Source organism: Penicillium concentricum (genome assembly GCF_028827145.1).
Source record: "Penicillium concentricum strain IBT 3081 chromosome Unknown utg000001l_segment0_segment0, whole genome shotgun sequence".
In the NCBI taxonomy this organism is placed as follows: domain Eukaryota; kingdom Fungi; phylum Ascomycota; class Eurotiomycetes; order Eurotiales; family Aspergillaceae; genus Penicillium; species Penicillium concentricum.
The window spans coordinates 28996-49670 of record NW_026622754.1 but is presented as its reverse complement, the minus strand read 5'-3'; the positions used below and the strand labels follow the sequence as shown (position 1 = coordinate 49670).

At 47.6% G+C, this 20675-nt stretch overlaps 9 protein-coding genes across 9 annotated transcripts; 3 read left to right on the top strand and 6 right to left on the bottom strand.

Annotated features, from left to right (window-relative positions):
• Positions 1–466: 466 nt before the first annotated feature.
• N7517_000018 (putative transcription regulator (RTG2)) lies at positions 467–2322 on the bottom strand (the record flags this gene model as incomplete). Its single annotated transcript, XM_056717748.1, is given in 3 exon segments — positions 467–1738; positions 1753–2155; positions 2225–2322. 3 exon segments carry the CDS (start codon positions 2320–2322, stop codon positions 467–469), a joined length of 1773 nt encoding a protein of 590 aa, XP_056581883.1.
• An 880-nt stretch (positions 2323–3202) lies between these two features.
• On the top strand, positions 3203–5980 carry N7517_000017 (ferric reductase family protein; the record flags this gene model as incomplete). The annotated part of the gene is made up of 7 exons (XM_056717747.1): positions 3203–3757; positions 3816–3856; positions 3906–4247; positions 4302–4531; positions 4592–4644; positions 4705–4826; positions 4879–5980. Coding segments are annotated over 7 exons (2445 nt in total), but the record flags the coding sequence as incomplete, so codon positions are not given.
• A 1058-nt stretch (positions 5981–7038) lies between these two features.
• N7517_000016 (hydrophobin family protein) lies at positions 7039–7568 on the top strand (the record flags this gene model as incomplete). Its single annotated transcript, XM_056717746.1, has 3 exons — positions 7039–7318; positions 7373–7458; positions 7512–7568. 3 exons carry the CDS (start codon positions 7039–7041, stop codon positions 7566–7568), a joined length of 423 nt encoding a protein of 140 aa, XP_056581881.1.
• A 595-nt stretch (positions 7569–8163) lies between these two features.
• On the bottom strand, positions 8164–10316 carry rglB (polysaccharide lyase family 4 protein; the record flags this gene model as incomplete). Its single annotated transcript, XM_056717745.1, has 3 exons — positions 8164–9381; positions 9430–9596; positions 9659–10316. The coding sequence occupies 3 exons, from the start codon at positions 10314–10316 to the stop codon at positions 8164–8166; spliced, it is 2043 nt and encodes a 680-aa protein (XP_056581880.1).
• Positions 10317–11257: 941 nt separating this feature from the next.
• On the top strand, positions 11258–12747 carry N7517_000014 (uncharacterized protein; the record flags this gene model as incomplete). The annotated part of the gene is made up of 4 exons (XM_056717744.1): positions 11258–11588; positions 11650–12456; positions 12513–12550; positions 12601–12747. The coding sequence occupies 4 exons, from the start codon at positions 11258–11260 to the stop codon at positions 12745–12747; spliced, it is 1323 nt and encodes a 440-aa protein (XP_056581879.1).
• Positions 12748–12932: 185 nt separating this feature from the next.
• N7517_000013 (transcription factor domain-containing protein) lies at positions 12933–14305 on the bottom strand (the record flags this gene model as incomplete). The annotated part of the gene is made up of 3 exons (XM_056717743.1): positions 12933–13587; positions 13651–14064; positions 14127–14305. The coding sequence occupies 3 exons, from the start codon at positions 14303–14305 to the stop codon at positions 12933–12935; spliced, it is 1248 nt and encodes a 415-aa protein (XP_056581878.1).
• A 17-nt stretch (positions 14306–14322) lies between these two features.
• Positions 14323–15400, bottom strand: N7517_000012 (uncharacterized protein; the record flags this gene model as incomplete). Its single annotated transcript, XM_056717742.1, has 3 exons — positions 14323–14955; positions 15007–15074; positions 15292–15400. The coding sequence occupies 3 exons, from the start codon at positions 15398–15400 to the stop codon at positions 14323–14325; spliced, it is 810 nt and encodes a 269-aa protein (XP_056581877.1).
• A 323-nt stretch (positions 15401–15723) lies between these two features.
• On the bottom strand, positions 15724–16838 carry N7517_000011 (fungal specific transcription factor domain-containing protein; the record flags this gene model as incomplete). Its single annotated transcript, XM_056717741.1, has 3 exons — positions 15724–16128; positions 16194–16482; positions 16537–16838. The coding sequence occupies 3 exons, from the start codon at positions 16836–16838 to the stop codon at positions 15724–15726; spliced, it is 996 nt and encodes a 331-aa protein (XP_056581876.1).
• Positions 16839–18268: 1430 nt separating this feature from the next.
• On the bottom strand, positions 18269–19990 carry N7517_000010 (CRAL-TRIO domain-containing protein; the record flags this gene model as incomplete). The annotated part of the gene is made up of 4 exons (XM_056717740.1): positions 18269–18876; positions 18960–19059; positions 19132–19173; positions 19232–19990. 4 exons carry the CDS (start codon positions 19988–19990, stop codon positions 18269–18271), a joined length of 1509 nt encoding a protein of 502 aa, XP_056581875.1.
• Positions 19991–20675: the final 685 nt, after the last annotated feature.

The following is a 20675-nucleotide window of genomic DNA, read 5'->3' as shown; positions in this document are numbered from 1 at the left end:
CCGAATCATGGGATTATGGCGGACTTTATAACTGATTTTTGTCTCTTTCGTGTCTAGAAGTTCCAAGAAGTTCCAAGAATGTTTTGTTTATTTTCAATATACATCTAGGTTGATGTTAGTGATACATAGAAATTATATCCTCAAGTTTCCACATTGAGCTTTGCCATGGAATTCCGAAAAGAAGCTTTGCAGGGACTTATATCTCATTTGCATGACCAGGCTGAGAAGCCGACAGGCACAAGGAGAGTGGATCTAGCTGCGACTTTTCCCGACACAGGGGAACGATGGATCTGGTCAACGGTTGTTCAAACAGAGCCCGGCATCGTCACTCGTTCCTATGGCATATTCTCCTGTGAGTATGTATCTAGGGTCTTATGGACCAATTCAATGATCGCAGGGATGCAAATCTATATCCTGCCGGTGTGTAGAACATAATAGGCCAACTCCACAACCTGCGTTGCTCCACTCACCGGACCAATAAATCCTCTTCTACTACTGAGACACGCACTTTGATGCCCCAGCCATTTCGCCCACCAATCCAATTCTTCCGCTTTCCGACCTTCTGGATTTTCTGTACGTCATGTTCGAGCTCTTCCTTCAGGTGAGACGGGTCATATGCAACTTTCTGAATGGCAATTGTCAAGTCCAGGCCTTCTTTGTTGCCCTTCTTCCCTAATCCATTCTTCCATTGTGCCGAGGGAATAATTCGAGGCTTGGAGGTGTCGATAGACCCGGTTGGGTACAGCCAGCTTAGGACGAGGCCGAGTTTTCCAAGATAACGTGTCCACCAAACCTCCTCTGGTGTCAATATTCCCTGAAGGTGGGTCTTAAAATCCATGTCTCGGGGTGGTAATTCTCCGCCGTAACGCTCCTGGAGCATTAGGGCTAGGAGTGCACGGTGGGCATGTGGAATCCCATGCGTGGAGGCTAGGATCCCAGTGCTAGTGCTATATAGCGCGGCACTAGAGGACAGTTCTTTGGACATTGTGGCATGGTAATAGAGGGCATTAGCAAAAGCCTGGACAAGGTGAAGACTGATGGAAGATGGGAACGATCGGTTGGCAGATGGTCGAGGGAGGGCGGCCAACAATAGAGCGGCCAGGGCCTGGGCCGACGAGGGCGCATAACGGGCTGTGGCAACCTCTAGTGGGTCCTGTTGGCGGACAATCGGGAGCATCTCACGGAACAGCACTCCTTCCCGTACTCCACCTTGGCAGAAATGGACGTCTTTGATTCCATGGGGTAATGATTCCGCGAGTGTCTTGACTAAGAACGCCACCGAGGGCACCTGCCTGCGTCGCCGGTCGGAGACCCGAAAAATTTCGTGTGCCGTTCGAGCTACCTCTTTAAGAGTTTCAGTGTCCTCGAAGTCTTTCTTGGGTGCGGAATACCCATTGATAATCGAAATGGGGTAACTTTGGCCCTTTGTCTGGTGCAGATATAACAGAAGATAGCCCCATCCCCGAAATCCTCCCCCGGAGAGGTAAAGGGGAAAGCCTCCTTGCTTTCTAGCCTTCTGAACGAGATGTTCAGGGACACTTAGGGTATTGAAAGCGGCGCGAAAGTTGTGGGCCATCTCCCCGCGGAATTGTTCCCGTGCTTTATGCGCCTCCTCCTTACTTTTTCCCCGTTTCAGGTCTGCCAGCTTCTGGGTCAATGCAGCTGCACCGTAGGGAAAGCTGACTGATCCTTGGGAACTCATATGCACGTTCCCCGCATGCGATGTGATCCAAGTCATCTGCATGCTCCCACCCCCAAATCAAGTGCGAGTCCCTCCACATCTGAAAAGCTGCTGGCAATTCCCCATGCTCCAATGACTCCCTCCTCCTCCTTTCGTAATGCTTTCACCGAGATTCCAGTTTTGTGGCGGATGGCGTCCATGAACGCAGAAGCATTGATAGCTGTTCGAGTTGCTTCAGTGGCGATAATCCGAATGTTCTGATCAGGAACTCCAATCTCCACGCAAACAAGCTGGAAACGAACTATAGCACTGACGATTCGGTCGATGACATGCTGTGGAATTGGGATTCGCTTGCCTGAGTCGGGATCCACTTGGGCCTCGTAGAGTGATACGTTGACCCGATGAAAATGTACAGTAGGGATGACACGGGTACTTGGGGGTGAGAGATCTGAGATCGAACAACGAATGCCATTACTGCAATATATCAAGTCAGCGAACAGTCACCTAGGCACATCAAAGGGCAGTTGGATTTGGTCTGCCTACCTGCCTAAATCAACCACCGCATGAAGGTAAACATTCTGGCCCGGATCAGATAAGACCTTTTGCATATTCATTTCTGGGATTCGGTCTCCTCCTCCCATTATGGTGACTGAGGTTGCTCAGGTGTACGTTAGACATGGAATCTCCGCAGGTAAACTCTGGGAGAAAAAAAAGTGACATCATTATTCTCGACCGCCCGCTATTCTGCCGGGCAACGGTGTGCTATAGCTTTCAAGTACATTATTTGTTCAAGATTTTGATGCTAATTTATTACCCTTTTGAAACATGAACAATTTCAATCTCTTGACTATCTCGTAGCCATTCATGTCATAGTGGTCGGATATGTTGACATCGTGGATTCAAGGTGGTCTTGGCAGGCATTAATTTATGCCTTAGGTGTCCAGGTATCGCGACGAAAATCACATCGGTTTTCACAGTCAACTTTTCTCAATAATGTTTCAATGAATTCCAGATTTAGGACACTAGTGTAAGTGAGTCAATCATCAGGGAAGTTCGACTACAGTAACCTTTAGTGGGAACTGTTGGCTGATCTTACAAGTGCTGACACAGTTATCATATATATATATCGCCAGCGTTGTCGTAGGATTTACAATTTTATACCACAGAAAACGGCAATGGGCCTACACAAGTAGAGTAGATATCTAGCATACCTAAATATATATTAACAGAGTAAATATACAACTCACTTGAAATTGGGACCTGAAATGAGCTAAGCCAATCATGGTGTCACGTGGCTGTTGTCTAATCAATCAGATCAGATAAGACCTGTATAGGTCCACGGGTCCGAGAGGATTCCGACCTCGGGAGTTTCCCACAATTAACCTGGTTCCTTTGTTCCTCTTTTTTTTCCCTTTCAAGTTCTCCTGGAAATCTTCGGTTAGAATCCAAGTATTTTCTTCTTATAATTCCAGTCAAAAGTTTTGGTCCGACGAGATCTAACGGTCGCAAATCGCCACAGCTCAGAGACTTCGCCGATCCATATGGGTCCACCTGATCAGTGCGATTATCGGTTTACTGCCGGTGCTCCGCTTTTCCTCTTCAACTGTCTCTGCACTCACCCCAGACCGGCCTGCGATCTGGCGACTCATTATGTTGCTCTGTGTGCTGATAATCGCACTCGCCCATGGTGTCTGGGCCAAACCCGAGGACGGGCGGTGTGTGACAGCTGTCTACACGGCATACAACTACATATCATTTTCTGGCGTTCCCACAAAAGGGAAAGACAGATGGGAATCGCAATGCCGGAATCCGCTCAAAGTCACATCGATATACGCCGCATCCGAGATATATTGTAATGAGCGGGAACGGGCGATAGGGTTGACTCAGCTGGCTGACCAGTGCCAAGAATTTGGGAACTTAGAGCTGCTGTCGAGAGAAGCCGTCGCCGAAAATCTAACAGAGGATGCGATAAAGAATATGAAAACGGTCGACTATCAAGAGTTGTCCCGAGGTGAACCAGTGGATGGCCCCATCCTTCTTTCTGCGTCTTACTTTGACCTAATGTTCAATACGATTGTGAGACCATTTCCGCCTTCATGGAATATGACAGGCCTAAAGCTTATCGACATCCTAGGATTCTTGGGAATTTGAAACTTGGTCACATCATGCATTTAGGTAAGTCTGTTCAAGGTGGTATGAAAACATCCATATATTGACCAACCAGTTATGTTGGTTATGCATATTGGGGTGGCATACTGTCACTGGGGATGGTCTATCGCTTGAGTGATTGGTTATTCCACCGCCGACAACGCCATGCAGAGCGTGCACTTGAATCCAATCTGTATCCTCTCATAAGGTTGTTAGAACATATCCCGCTGGTGGGGACATGCCTTCACTGGATCCAGACTCATCTCATGATTCCAGCGCCTTTGGCAGCAACACATGGTCGACACCTCCTAGGCTTCACGTTCTCTACCAGAGTTGAGGCGCTTATAGTCATGGGATTTTGGACGCTCAGCATCGTATTGAGTATCGTGGGCTATCGGACTTTCTCCGGAAACATTTAGTACGTACAGAACCCGTGGGAGTGAGGCGTGATAAATGCTGACAGATAGTCAAGCTGGCCTGATATTCCAAGCCAGATTCTGCGTTATTCTGCAGACCGTACTGGGATCATGTCATTTGCGAATTTGCCCCTTTTATGGCTCTTTGGGGGACGAAATAATATCTTCCTATGGGCCACCGGGTGGAGCTTTGCATCGTTCAATATATTCCATCGTCATGTGGCCCGGGTGGCTACTGTACAGGCAACAGTGCACTCTATTCTTTACGTCGTCATGTTTATTCAAAGTAAGTATCGAGCACTTGATTTCAAATGCAGGTTGGAAAACTGACACTTGAAAATCGCAGCCGGCAAAGCTTGGAGAGGTCTGTCGAAGACATATGTTTTGTGGGGTATTTTGGTAGGCCGCCAATTTGGCTGATCTCAAGTTATTCCACCTCTAATACTCATGTCACATTAGGGCACATTTGTGATGATTCTGCTGTTGATCACCTCACTGGATCGGATTCGCATTGCGACATATGAGCTCTTCTTGATTGCTCATGTCGTGCTTTCGATCATCGCACTTGTCGGGTGCTTTTAGTAAGTAATCCAGCCTAATCCAACTTCTACATATATTTCTAACGATTGGCAGCCACACGATTGTGTTCGAAGGGAATGAATACTGGAAGTACCTGTGGCCCTCGGTGATTTTATGGGTCGTTGATCGCTTCCTTCGAATCGTGCGACTGTGTTACTGTAACCTTCACGTGAGTATTGCAAACGGGAGAATTGTGAAGGTCTCTATGAGCCGCATGGTTTACGATGAAGCGACCGACGTGGTGCGGTTGGAGGTCACACCAGGAACACCCTCCCTTCAACCTTCACCAGGACAGTATTATTATTTATACCAACCCTTTCGGCTTACCGGCTGGGAGAGCCATCCTTTTACCATTGGAGCTTGGTCTTACGAAATAGGGGACCGTAACTTGTTGGCCCCGACATCCAAGGGAAAGTCGATCAAATCGCACGATGTTTCGCATGTACCACTCCTTGCAGGTGGTGCCTCCGACCAGGATTACCAAGGCAACCCAGAAAGTGGCTCATCGGGTCAAGCAGCATCGCTGAGGTTGAAATTGACATTCTGGGTCCGACCGTATGACGGTTGGACCAAACAGTTGCGCCAGCAATGCCTGAGCTCACAAAGCAAGACAAGCGAAACAACCATTCTTCTTGAAGGCCCCTATGGAGAAACATTTCCACTGTGGAGGTATGAATCAGTCTTGATTATCGTCGGTGGGACAGGAATAGCGTCAGCTGTGCCTTATATTCAGGATCATCTCCGCCGCTCGGTTGAAGACTGGGACGAACGCCCCGAAAATGAGAAAACACGAGTCAGAGACATGGAGCTTGTTTGGACCACTAAACAGGCAGATTTCATCCGAGATGTTTCTGTCCGGGAACTGAAAGGCGCCCTCGAACGAGAGGATTTCCGTGCCTCTTTCTACGCCACGCGTGATTCCACCACATCATCTGAAGATCCTACCGATTTTGGAATCGATATCCAGTCAGGTCGACCCCACCTTCAATCCCTGATCATGAGTCGGGCCTCCGATGCATGCTCAGCCGGTAGTAGCCTCGCGATTCTCGTATGTGGCCCACCCAGAATGGCGGATGAAGCACGCGCCGCTACACATCTTGCGATGCGACAAGGCCACCGCTCTATTAAATTTGTGGAGGAATCTTTTACGTGGTAGGCAAGGGGCTATGTGAGAAATTTGTGATGAATATACGATGCCATGCATATACTGATGAAAAATTTGGAGATACTTTCAAATCTAGACCTTGACCTTTTGTTTGTTACGGAATAGATAGGCGCAGAATATTTCGCCCATACAATTGTATGTGCAAGTTCCGACACGTATCTTACGGGTTTAACTTGCTCGCAATGGGTTTCTTCGAATTTGAGAGGAATAAATTGTGATCCAACCTCCTAACATGGGGATGGAGATGTGGTTGTTGGTGGCTGACAGGGGTGCATCATGCACGATGCAGGAGCCTCCTCACGCATGCGACTATTGCAAATCGGGAATCAACAATTCTGAATCGGCATTTTAGGCGCCTAAACAGAGAAACATGGGAAATTGCACAACAAACAATTCACCCAAAAGGAAGAAGATCTGTGTGATGGGAAGTGATAGATCAGATTCATCAACTGAGAAATCCACTCCCCCGGAGGAACCGAGACGTCACACGCATATTCAAAAGCAAAAGAAAAACAAATAGTGTGACTCGAAATGCCGAAGATCAATGTTGGAAACCCCAACTTTTAGGTTGCATTGACCTCCATACGCACATATACCGCATTTCTTTCCGCCGGCGTCTGGGGAACCCGCAGGGGTTGATCGGCAGGGGAAAACAGGGAAAAACTTGGACACATTCATGCATGTTCAAGCCTATGGCTGAGCAAGGATCGCTCGAAAGCCGATAGTTTATGTTCGCCAAGCCCTACTCTGCTGGGCAAAAGCAATAATTCACGACCGGGTCACTCAAAGCCATCCACTCTCCTGCAGAGCTAGGAGCTTAGATGCTGGAATACCCGAAGACCAATCAGAATCAGGGGCTTCTTGCCTCTGAAGCATGAAGAAAAATAAAACAAGAGAGCAGACTGAGAATCAGAAAAGTTATAAAAGGCACAATCTCTCCGGCCACAGATTGTTTTCTATCCATCATCCAACTCTCTCATCCTCCAAGACTTTCAATCACTCTCAATCTTCTTCAATCGCTTTACGCTTTCTTCAATATCTCCATCAAAATGAAGTTCTTCGTCCCTGCCTTCCTTTTCGCTGCTACCGCCATGGCCCTGCCTGGCTCCGGCCCTGCTGCTGGCGTTACTCCTGAGTCCGAGAACAAGGTCAAGAACGCTGTGAACCAGTGTGGCAATGGTGCGAAGATGTCTTGCTGCAACAAGATCAACCACAACGAGGGTATCAGCCAGAACAACGTTGGTGTTCTCTCCAACGTTCTCGGTGCCATCGGCAGCGAGGGTCTCGGCATTGGTCAGGGCTGCACTCAGATTGACATCCCCATCTCTGGTAAGTAAACTATCCACTCTAGTCGCTTGAAGATCGAGACTGACCTGATTTTAGTCCTGAGCGCCGTTGGCCTGTCCGACTTCCTCAAGAAGAACTGCCAGCAGAACATTGCCTGCTGCCAGAACTCCAACTCCCAGGCTGTATGTGCTCCCCCAAGAACATGTGAAATGAATAGACTTACTGATTTTTATAGACTGGCAACCTCGTCGGTGTCGCCGCCCCCTGTGTCAGCTTCGGCAGCCTTCTGTAAATTGCATTTCTTCAAATGCAGCCTTTTCCGCCATGGAAATATCAACGAGCGCCACCGATCGTGTCAATTGTGGCATGCTCTGCGGGAAAGGAGAAAAAAAATGGATATCAGTGCGGAGTACATATATGTACGCTTGGAAAACCTATCATCAAGGACCTCTTTTATCTGATCTTGCTGGGCTAGCCTTCTCAAACTTATGGGATTGCTGTCATCGCGAGCCGATCTTGTCATTCATTTGTCTTTCGTTTGTCACCAGTCTCTGGGGCTTTTAACCTTATGTATTTATTTCTATTGAAAATAGCAGGTCCTTGCTTTGATATTTTCCCAGTAGAGCATTTTCATCTTCAATTGCCTCCCAGGGCAGTGCTCCTGATGTGATCCACTCATCTCCCCGGGGTCGTCGTTATTCTACTCATATATCAGGTAGACTGCGGCCATCTCAACTAAAAAGACCCCGATATTGGTTTTATTCGCTCAGTGATCTGGGCCAGACTCCAAATCCAAATACCTAACTATCATGGCCAATGTGGAAGAACGGATATGAGTTTAATTTTGCTAGTTTCAGAAGCGCAACACATGCCATGGAGGAGCCAAATTACAGCAGCTCAAGCCGGATAGCATCGTATTGCACATAAACGGTGGCGGGGAGGATGGCAGTCTCTGTATCCGTTGCGTTGAAAGGTAAATGCAATCGCAACACATTGTCTCCGACATGTAACCAATCCGCAGGGAACTCCATTCTTGATCCAACCTGGTAGCAGCTTACAGCAGACCGCACAATACAGCTGCTTGACTGATTGAACCCAATTACGAGGGTCAGAGGATCTGCCTGATTGTTGATGTAGCTTTCCAGTGACAAATTATTGTATGGCTCGACGGAATTCCACACATCTGTGTTACCTGCTGCGGTCTTTGCGGCGGCCAGTTGTAAGGTCAGTGTGGCTGTTTTGCGCTTGCGCAATTGCTTGGAGTTGAGTGTGAAATGGATGTTCCAGTCGTACGTTGTGTCGTACTCGACGTGTGAATCCTTTGCTGTTGGCCCGAAGACCGACCAATGGGCAGTGTTAAGATCAGTCGCAGGGTCGCTGGTACCCATAGTGTAGTTAATACCATCAGGGAAATCAGCACGCCAGTCATAAGCTCCCCAATAGATAAGATACTCGGGAGGATGGAGCGGATGAATTGAATCTCTCGCATTGCCACGTCGAAACTCCCCTGACGACTTGTCGGGAATCCCAATTCGCCAGACCTCCGTTCCTGCCGACTCTTGCTTCCAAGTCTCACGCAGCGCTGTCTGCCTTCCCGCACGAATGATGATTCCGTCGCGCACAAAGTCACCAAAAATGCCCTCTGCGTAGACAGTGAGTCGGTATTTCCCTTCTTTAACACGATCAATGCTGAAGCTTCCATCTCGATTGATATCGGTCCAGTACTGATAGGAGCTTGGAACGGCGCTATTATCTTGGAAGTATTGACCGTCCACAGTGAGAACAGCAATTGGGCGAACAGCGCCCTTGGGAAGCTTCACGGTCCCCTTGACACTACCTCGCTGGCTCGAGGGAGCATATCCAATGACATGCTTTGCAATGGAATCATAGAACGCAGCGTTCCACTGAGGATTCGCTATTTCTTCTGCCTCCGATCTCAATTCCTCGAGAGATGCCGAGCCCTTCCCGCCATTGAAAAGGTAAAACTGCGGACCAAAAGTTCGATCAAATCCATTTGTGATATTTGGCGTACCCTCCCCATGATGGTTTGATACGATATAGTTATATACGATACCGTCCACTGTTAAGTCAGAATGGAGTGGACCCTAGGAGATGTAAGCCGCTGCATTTCACTGCGCTCAAATATCGCTTACACCATAATATGTATCCTGGGATAAACGCGTTAGATATGATTCAATCTTAGAGGCAATTGGAGCAATATGACCAACCTTGGTATTCATCACTAGCCATGCACCATACGTTGCCCCATTAGATGTGCTGCCATCGGCATAGAGACCATGAACACTATTATTTCTCCATTCTAAAAGAATGCACCATTAGTCAATACAACCAGTAGCCGAAGACGATAGAAATTGATCATACGGTTTGAGAATGAATATTTAGTAAAGTACTCAGAGAATTGGGTGTAGTACGCATCGCTTGGTGTGTTGTTGAATGTCCATGTTGCATCTTGGACAACAATCTGCTTCGCAATGGCGTCCTTGCTTGGTAGGGGTGCGGTCTGAATCTCACTAGACGTCAGATGTGTCCAGAGATCACTATTTGGGCGAAACAAGGTTCGGAGCTCCTGTAAATTGCGAAGGTGAGGTGTGGTCTCATTATGGTAGGCCAATCGGCTGAACATATGCAACCCAGTCTCGCCATCGCGCAGGAACCAGTACTGTTGGAATTGCTGACCAGTTGGAGTGTATGTGTCGCTCAGAATCATGCCTCCATATTTGGTTCCAGTTGAATCTGTGCCCTGGACCACTTCCATGGTCGGGGATGTGGCCCCAGCTGTGTAGAACCCCGAAGGGATACAGTAACAGTCAAGATACGGGCCTATTCCCGTGGATCCCGACTGGGCGCCCAATAAGTCCTGGCCATCTAGAGTGAGGTCGACGATCTGACCAACACTCTTCTGAAGAACAGCTGTGAGGCGATCATTGGCGAGTGTGATGTAGGTCTGGTTTTCTGCAACGTGTAGCGCCGTTGCAGCAGCAGCCAGCCCTGTGAAGGCTGTCAACAACGAAGCCCGCATGTTGGGCTTTCGGAATTAATTCTTTTTTCTTTTTTGACAAATTCATCATGAATGGCTATGTCTTTATAAATGATCCCAATATGTCGGGAAATCAATGCCCCGAATCAGCCGACTGCCTATGGAAGTAGATAGCATTTTCATTTCAGTTCCATTTTTGAACACGGATTTTGAGATCCGCCAATTAGGAATCCATGAATATCAAAAATTTCCAAGCTTGAACTGCAGAAAACCCAACATGAACGCATCCCACCGGGGATTATACGGGGAAGTCTGGGGATGCGGGGATTTGACGGAGAACGGAGAAATTGCTCGGTCATTGCTCGCCCGAGATTGTTAGGGGATACTTTTGTGGAAGTATCTGGTCAATATTGAAAAAGAGAGAAATAGGAATGATGGGAAAGAAAGAAACGAAGAACAGAAAAGGTCAGAAGAGAGATGTGTAGAATGCCTGAACTATCAGGCAAGGGGGATTCATCTTGAAATAAGCAACAATTAGCAGCGGACACTAAATACATTTGCCAGATAAAATAAAATAATAAACACTTAGAATAACTACATACAATAAGAATCAGGGGCATTCGGGAGATATATGGGGGGTTCGGGTCACATCCCGAAGACTTTCCGGGTCAAGGTCTGATGGTATACATCGGGTTGCCGATGGATTGGCAATATCGCAAAATTGAGTTGATTCATTGCTATGAAGGCCCAGTTAACTGTTACTTCAATGAGACCTCCAGATCATACAAATGGGCGAGAATCGGTGCGTCACTCTGTTGCCAAATACCCCGTCGACAACCCTCATGAGGTCTTAAGAATCCAAGCAAATTGATATTTATGCCGTTCACCACGTTGATTGATTTCCCTCTTCAACAACTCTTTCTTTCTTGACATTCTTCTCTCTTCACTTGACTGTGACCTTTACTCTCCTAGTCTATCCCAAGATGACAGATGATATTGCAGACATGGCCCCTGGCACAACCAAAGCAAGCCACAACATGAAAAGTACCAGCTCTGAGATCTCAGTCCACTTAGAGAATGTGATATCCACTTCTCCAGATTGCAAGGTCTCAGACAACGGCTGGGAGAACAAATCACCACAAAATCCACGCAACTGGCCCCGTTGGAAGAAGAATGCGCAGATTCTGTTGGTCGCGTTTCATTCAATGATGGGGACCTTCATGGAAGCTGGTATCATCCCCGCTTATGATGCCTTCGCGGAGAAATATAATGTCACAGTCCCAGATGCCAGTTATTTGACCTCATCCCAGGTATGTGCGCTGCCCATTGAGCTCTTGGCTTTGCTTTGACGCACCTGCTCATAAACATCATTTAGATCCTCATTTTCGGCATACCCCCCTGATATGGAGCCCCGTCACCGCTATCTGTGGCCGATACCATGTCACGCTCCTCTCAGTTCTGGGAAGCATGGTTTGCAACATTGCCGGCGCGAGGTGTACTTCTTATGGTGGACAAATGGCTACCAGAGTTCTCACAGCCTTTCTGATCTCACCACCCATTGGAAATGGGAGCGGTGGAGTAACAGAGTTATCTGAACCTGAACATCGAGGGAAAAAAATGGGGTGGTGGACCCTGATGGCCACCATTGGCACTCCAGCAGGCCCATTCTTTATGGGATTCGTGGTCAAGCATATTGGTGTTCAGTGGATCTTCTGGATCTTTGCTATCCTCAACTTTTGCCAATGTGTGTTTTATCTTGCAATTGGCGATGAGACCATCTATAATCCCGACAACGAGCGCAAAGAAACTGGATTCTGGGATAAGCTGATCCCACGGAAGATCAGCTCTCATTCTCTCAAACTTCGGGATTTTGTTACACCGTTTTCTCTGGCAAAGTATCCACGTATCCTGATTATAGCATGCGCTCATGCTATCACCTTCTGCTATGGGAACATTGCCGTGATTGTTGAGATGCCTCTCGCGTTTGGCCAAAAGTTTCATTTCGATGCTCAACGAATTGGACTCCAATTCATTGCTATTATCATCGGTTGTGTGCTAGGTGAACAGGTCAGTGGACCTATGAGCGATTGGTTCTTAGAGCGCATTCGCAAATCTAGTGGCAAGTCGTCCCCGGCTGATCGTCTTTGGTTGTCGTATATTGCCTTTGCCACAATCTTTGCCGGTCGATCCTCATAACATTTGCCGTGGAGAGCAGACAAGAATGGGCCACTCAGGTAGGTATCTTTGTCAACCTATGCCGACAGATTTATGGATTTGTAAGATCATACCTCGGTTGATGCGTTCCATTACTAACAAATATTTATAGGCTGGACCTTTTTACTTCCCGGATATGTTCGCTGCCTTGGGCTTTGGTGGAGCCGCCGGTGTGATGGTTGCGATTATTGGGGGATGTGCCTTGTTGCCAATCATTGCAGTCCAATTCGTTTCGACTTGTGCGGAGAAGCGCCAGTAGCAGTTGCCGCCTTTCGGATTATTGCTTCGAAATAATACTCTCTGTCATAATCAACTACTATGTACCACGGACTGTAAAAGTACGAAAAATTAGTCATCGGAATAGACATTGTCCTGAATAGGCGCGAGTATTTCCGAATCTTGTCTTAATTAGTGTCAACATTGTAAGCCCAAGGCTTTAGGTACCTAGAAAAAGTTGCTTGGAACACTGTTTAACCATGACATATCTTGAAAATCAGGAAACTCGAAGCTATCCAAGATAGCAGCATTCATTCCTTCGCCAAAGGACATATCATTCCCTGCACTTAGGTTGGCCCTTGTCTCATGACTAGGCACATGGCCCATGGGCAGCAGACCTTCAGAGGCAACTTGTTCATAAAGGATTTCAAGGGCGGCCACACAGCGACGAGCGGATGTGCTGTAACTTTGGTATTTTCGAAGAACCTCCAGTGCATAGTTCCAGGATTGAACAACCGAGATTTCTGTGACCTCAGCAAGGATCGCAGCGCACAAACGGCCAGCTATCAAGACCGTTGCAGAGGTATAGACGTCTGGATAAGTCAGAATATCGAAGTAGAAACCCGGGGAAAGGATATACGAACAAAGGATGTTATACCACCAGGCTGGCAGGGGACCACCGGTACCATCAGTAGGGACATTATTGTAGATTAATTCGATAGACTCTTGGGCAGCTTTGACACATATGATAGAGCACTGCAGCGCAACACGGTGGGTGAAGGAGTCGTTCGTCGAGACCAATGGGTATGCTGTCGTATTATCCCGAACAGCGCAGTATTTAGAAAGAGTTGGCCGAAACAAAAGCATCCGCACGTGTAGAAACCTACAGGAACATATTGATTAGTAAATGCAAGTTAACCAAGACACAGTAGTATAAACCACTAACCTCGCACGCAAGACAATGCTTTGCCGGCAAAATATAGGATTTGTGGATACTGCTGAAGAATCTCCACGTAGGTGCGGAGGAAGACTGCGTGTCCATCGAGTGAGGGAGCGGTCGAGCTCAAAGATAGTCCGCTCTCCCTCGCTTGCAGCATTATCGAAATAAAAGTCATGGATATCTTCCGCATTATCGTCCGAGATTGGTTTGTAAAGACTAAGAAGCACATCGTTCATGACCTCGTAAAGTTCTAATGATTTAGCGTAAAATGCCATCATCGAAGGCCGATCGGGAGGCTGGCAGGCCTCTTTGCTAGACCCAGATGGGATATATTCATCATCAACGGCGGCTGGCAGAGGAACGGCCCCACTGGATGCCTTTGAGATCATGGCAGGCCGACCAAATGTCATAGATATGACCCTTGGAGAATACTGAAATCAGAATCATGCCAGAGATTAGCCAGGGCGTTTCCTTGAACATACCGATCCATCAATATACAGCCGTGCCATATTTTCCGCGCCAGCTGTTGCTCTTGAAAACTCCGAAGGCGGGCAATGTTTTGGGGAAGATGGAGTCCCAAACTTTGAGCATTACGGATCGCGAGTCCAGTCACAATCCAACATTGATGCGCAGAATCCGTACTTTGCAGATACTGGGCCATGAGAAGTAAGCATTGAATCAAACCTGCGGATCCAGTATCCCAAAGGTTGAATTGAAACAGGCCTTTCGCCCGGGAAAAAAAGCATCTGCTGATGCTTCTCGCTCTTGAGGGGGGACAAAATCGGCTAATTGACTTGCCAAGGCGAATATGACATTCAGTGTGCACATCAGCATGTTTTCATCATACTCCAAGCTGTCACCAGTCCATATTTTCGTATATTCAGTTTTCATCTCCGCCGGGACAAGAAACGGATATAACGGGAAGACACATTCCCAGTACACTTCCATGAGGCTATCTGCCATTTTTCGCGGGGGGAGCACATAGTTGGGCACCGAAGACTGGGGCCTATCGCTTCGCGCCGGCAACAGGCTTGAAGGAACAGCCAGACGAGGAACTGAGGATCTTCGGTGAGGTGATGCCACTCTCCTGTCGACCGCGGTTCTGATTTGGCGCATGAACCCTGCTGCGCTAGAGCTTCCGAAGAAACCTTGACTAGGACGTTCTTCCTCTACAGCACCCATCATCGCGTTCACCCCGTCTCGCTGGCCTGTAGGTGTGGTGATATCACCCTGACTATGGGTGTTCCGTGTATAGTTTTCAGGCGTTTCAGGCTGGATATTACCAGGTGTCGGCGATAGCAGATTTGCCTGCTATAAATGGATTCATTAGATAGCGGAGCCAAAGTGTGATGACGTACTAACCGGTGTACGTTCTGATCCATGACCCTTCTCGGAGTATTGTGGGCTTTCAAGTTGTTGGATCCGACTCTCTAACCTGGATATATAACTACCGGAACAGAGATTAGCAAACGGAAGCTGATATAGCTGTAGGATTGTTAGCGTTTACGTTTGCCTTGCTCGCCTTTTCTCCAACTCTCCAGTATAGACACATCGGAGCCCCTGGTCGGTCCTCTTGCTACATGGCCCACACACTTCATTGAGTCAGTACGGGTGGCATTCCGTTTGCACCCCATATTAAAGACATACCCGGTTGTATCCCATCACAGCGAACTTTTCTTGCTCGACAGTCATCACAGGCAACAGCAATCTTTCGACGTTTTGTTTTAGGGGAGGCCTCAGATGCTAAGTGGTCCATGATGACAATTGTAGGAAGTTCGGAAACGAAGGGACATGGAAAGCTCGGGATTCCATCCGAGATCTCCTACGAGAGTTACAGGAGACTAGTGTGACCGGAAGCGCAGGTCTCCACGTGACCATGTCTTACATGAGAACCTTGAAACCTTGGAAGTGTGCCATGCTTACCTAAGATGTTACTGGGCCGGCTCTACTTCCGGTGGCCAAGGCCGCCTTATCTACGATGTACATTGAAGTACAGTTTTCCCAGAACATCAAGTTCTTGAAATGCCGACGCAGTTAATATCGCTGGTATTTATGCCTAATTTCACAGGATTGACATATTCAGGTGAAATTAACCCATCCCAGCCAAGAGTCGGACATGTGTTGGATATTGCCATCAAGCCAACCAAGAAATAAGTCATGATCGTCGAAATTTACTCCGCCAAGCAAGCTCGCATCATCGATCAATTTGTCACTCGTTCCAGTGTCTTCTACGACAGAGGCTAGTCCTTCGACGGAGAGGACTTGGTCTAAGACATGGCGGATTGCCTTCTGGCCTTGCTGTGCGACACGGTAGTTACCATCATTAGGGTTAATGATGGTGTCCAGATATGCTGCGAAAAGGGTCAAATTTTGAATGATCTCTGAGCGAGGAAAGCCCAGAAAAGAGCTTGTCGCTGTCGATCGGGATCGACGCAGTAATTCTGCACAGAGAACACCGGCAGAAGGTAGTCCCGGTAAGCACACCTAGTATGTATTTTACATTTCAGCATTCCAACCTTCTGCCACAATGAAAAATATGGTCAACTTACATTAAACGCAATGTCTTTGATGGGCTGTCTAGAGCGAGTCTTCTCGGAAATCATAGTGACCAATGCTTTGAGTATATCTCGAGCGATGCCAATAATTGCCTCAGGCTGTGTCTGGGTGCGTTTACCGAGGGTTCGGTAAAGCAGGAAATCGTTGTGGAGAAACTCTACATGAATCTCGAAAAGGAGATCGTATTCTACTCTGGACAGAACCGCCCCATCAGTATCAGGTTTCCAATGAAGGAATTCTGGCAGTCCCTGTCGTAATTGGCGGGATTCGCGTGAAAGCTGTCTGAGAACGTCAGCCTCGCCCTATATTTGGGGGGGAATTGAACTATCGGCGTACTCGACTCTTTCACTGAGATTCTCGAGCTGGCAACTTAGTGAAATTTCCAAGACCTTCTCACGGAGTACGCTAGTGATCAAGGCAATTCGTGGCCACGTGCCCTTTGTCAAGCTTGATTCTAGATTCCATCCAGTCTTCTCATCCAGTCGAGCGATTGCCGCATTACGAACGACTGAATCGGCGAATATTTCCTCAACGCTCAAGTCAAGTGGCATTTGGATATCACAGTAGCGCCAGCTGATGAGCGGCGGGCGACCTAGGAAGGTGGCAAGCACTTTGTCCATTGAATAGGCCGCGACCATAGTTCTTTTTCGCATCTCAGAAAGAAAGAATGGGGCCTTGGTGCTAGAATCTTGATGAAGCCCGAGCGCAAACACAGTCGTCGATAAATCTCCTAACTTTCTCCATGGCCGAAAGTCTAGGAGCTCCGTTAGACAATGATGGCAGACAAAGAACGGGATAACAGACCACTTTCACCATAGACTATTGCTAAAAGTGTGACATGGTGCAACAGCAGCCAGCCTACAATATCGTTCACAATTCCAGTGCTATCGCAGAACTGAAGACATATGTCTCCTACAGCTGTCGCTGTTATAGCTAGACTCTTCGGATCCATCGTATTCTGACGCATGAAGATGGGATTATCATGAGGAACCCAGTCAGTGGCTAGGCCTACCAGAGTAAAGAGCAATCCAATCAACTCCCATCTTCCGGCAGCCGCAGACTGGAACTCCGCCCAGGTCATTGAAGGGTATACCTCAAGCGCCCGGCCGTGCGTTTCAAAGAGTCTCTTAGACAAGAACAAAGCGCGTTGGTTTGTATCCATACCCTCATTTTCTAAGGATTTCCACATCTTCTCAACGGTAGTGAAAATCATGTTCGTGACTGGCCAGCCAAGACTCCATCCCTTCCATACCTTGAATCGAGCGGTGACCACATCTCTATAAAATGGGAGGTTCTCCAGAAGCGCCAACACCCGAGCACCGAGATTGATCCGCTTTTGGTCAATCGGAAAGTTATCATGACTTGTGAGGCACGGAAATCCGACAAGGAGTTCATTTCTGGTATCTGTGAACGCATCGGAGTAACTAGTTTGCCCTAGAAATCCCGGGGCGGAGACTGATGCTTTTTTCCGCGTCCAGACCTCGTTCTCATTCTGCAATCCACTGATGTGACTGGGGGAGTTTGACTCGCATACAACGCGACGTTTCCTTTTGGGGCGTATTCCAGTGAGGGGCTGCGTCAGCGGTGCCGGGTGATAGGTACAATGAAGACCACGGCGCTCACAGCGCCCACAAATAGGAGTTGAATGATCGCATCGCAACTTTGAGGTACGACATGACTCACAAGAGGCTAACTGACCATTCCGGCGGGGAGTTGCCATTGTATGAACATCTGGTATGATCAGGGGATGGCAGTCGAAAGGCAACCTATGTAGGTAGTTGTCGGGGTTCGGTCCTCGGAGCTCGGAGTTGGATGACTAAAGGTCGGGGGCAGGGTACGATGTATAGGAGTATATCTTGCATATATTCTTCATGTAGCTACACTATTTAGGTAGAATCCACATTCGCCGTGAAACCGCCTAGATTCTTTTATCTTAAAGAACACTTCCTGGGGCCATTTGATCAAAGCCCCCCTCATGATTTAAGGTCAAGGGCCGCTCAGTTGATAATCACTTAACAATTTCATTACCTATAATCTCAAACAAATAACACCCAGAATTCATCAATATCTACGAAAACCTGGATAGTGCGGTATTATCAATCTGCTCTAAATGTTCCACCTCCAATGCCTTGGTTATATCAATGTCACTCTCCACAGGAACCTTGGGATAAAAATCAACCTTGCCACCATCCTGAATGACCTGAGTTCGGTCCAGGAGAAGCCGCGCCCGAACATAGGGATCCAGTTTCCAGTAGTTAACACGCAGTCGCTCAGCTAGATACGCTCTTTCGCTTTCGCTGGAACGGAGTTTCGTCGCGTCCTTTGATTTCGTCGCGTCCTTTGATTTCGTCGCGTCCTTTGATTTCGTCGCGTCCTTTGATTTCGTCGCGTCCTTTGATTTCGTCGCACTGATCCACGTAGATGTCGCAGCCAAGAACTGTTCACCAATAGCTTGCCGCTCGCCTCTCAAGGCGTCCCGTGTTGTAGTATCATCCATCTTTGAGTTCTCAATGAAACTGGGCTCAAAGTATTTGTATGACCACTTCTCGTCGCCGCCCACCTCTTCCACGATCTGATTCCGGGGGATGAACTTCTCGAGGTCGGCGACACTATTTGTGAACTCAACCTTCGCAGCAATTTCAGGATCCATCCAGCCTCGAATGAGTCGCCAAATGCCTACATTGCAACAGTGAGTCCAAAAAGGTATAAGAAGAGACAGGCCTAGGTCTTTTTGGCTATAATCACAACGATTAACTGACCTGAAAACACCCACGGGGCATTATGGATAAGCATTATTCCCAAACATTCAGGATAGTTCGCTTCAAAACACCTGAGAATAAATTTCACAGGTGGATATTCCTATCCAAAGGAAAAGGGTCAGCTATGCAACTAATGACAGCGATACTACATGGCCAGAAGACAGTGACATACCATATTAGACAGCCCAAATCCTGTCATATCAAATAGAACAGCCTAGTCTGGAGTCAGTGACGCCGGTTTCACCTCGCCGCCCTCCAAGAAGGATACTTACTGCAGTCTCAACCGAAGGAGTCAATGTAAGCCGCACTGATTCAATTACATGGACAATATATCGCTCCAAAGATTCTTCACTCTGATCCCCAGGCTTGTGCAGGCGGACTCTAACCACCACGATCGGGCGACCAGCCCTATCGACGCCATGCACATAACTCTTTCCCATGCGCATTTGAGACAGGAAGTCGTTTCCGGCTTTCCGTTCAGTTGCGCTGGATTTGTTTTGGGTCTGCTTAAGGGCATGAAGCTCTCCCTTTGCCATCACATCTTCATCAACGTGCATCTCCTTGACTCGCCAAACGACTGCTTCCATCATCATTGCAAATGACTTGGGAACATCCCATTTGCGAGCGCGGAGGAAGCGTAAAAGCACGGCGTCGGGGTGGTCGTGTTTGAGAGTGTCAAGTACTCCCGTACGAAGCTCAGTAGGTGTGATCTCCGAGAGGGTCTTTTTGATTGTGTTGGATTCAGTTACCCCAGCTCCCATTTCTTCAAGAAATTTCGTAATATTTTGGTAGTATGGTGTGTTCGGGGTGGAGATCGCTTTTTCCGAGACATTGCTCTGTGTGCGGCCAAGCAGGGACAGCCGTCTCTGGGGATGAGTTGGACTAAAATGCTCCTCGCAGTCATTGGATGGATCGTTGCTTAATGATGTTTCGCCTGCCTTAAGCAGAAGGGACCAAAGTTTTTGTAATTTGGCCTCCTGACCCTTGTTGATGTTGCCCAAGAAGCCGGGGTTTGGACCATTAGAAGCCATTTTTCTCAAACTCGGACGTGTAAGAAATGGGCCAATGTTGAGGTTGAATATATCGTCTAAATCGAGGGTATTCCTTGGTCTTAAAAAACATCCCAAAAGATCCAAAGCGCATCAAGTGTGGAAGGCATATAAATCCAGTCGATGATCATCGCAGATCGACATGGAACCCCTCATATCATAGACTCTGCCTCGGTTCCCAGAAACTGGGGAACAGGGTTGCCCCTCTCTATGAGGTTTTTGTCGATCGCAATGATCGCCATGACATGAACCAAGTAGCCAGCTCCCCAGGTTCCAATATTTCATAGGGGAAGCCTCGGGTCCTCGGTCGTAAGTACCATAAACATGTGGTAAAAACGAGTTTTGGGATTTGAAGTCTCACGTCAGTTTTTGGAGAATTAAGATGTAGAAAAACGAAGAGGCTGATCATATAGTAGGTGTTTTCCTGGCCTAATAGATAGAATTGATGATATTGGTATATGCTCTCGTCTATTTATACTATTTACCTATACAATATAGTACTTTCCTGAATCTAGTCTGGGCCGAAAATGGAGGTTGAGTACGGAATACATCTACATCGTATTATTCGTATTCCATTGATCTTCACCTGATGACGTGGTTGTTTCATTGGAAAATACCCATTCTGACACCCCCTTAAGACATAGGAGTAACAATATAGGTTAATACG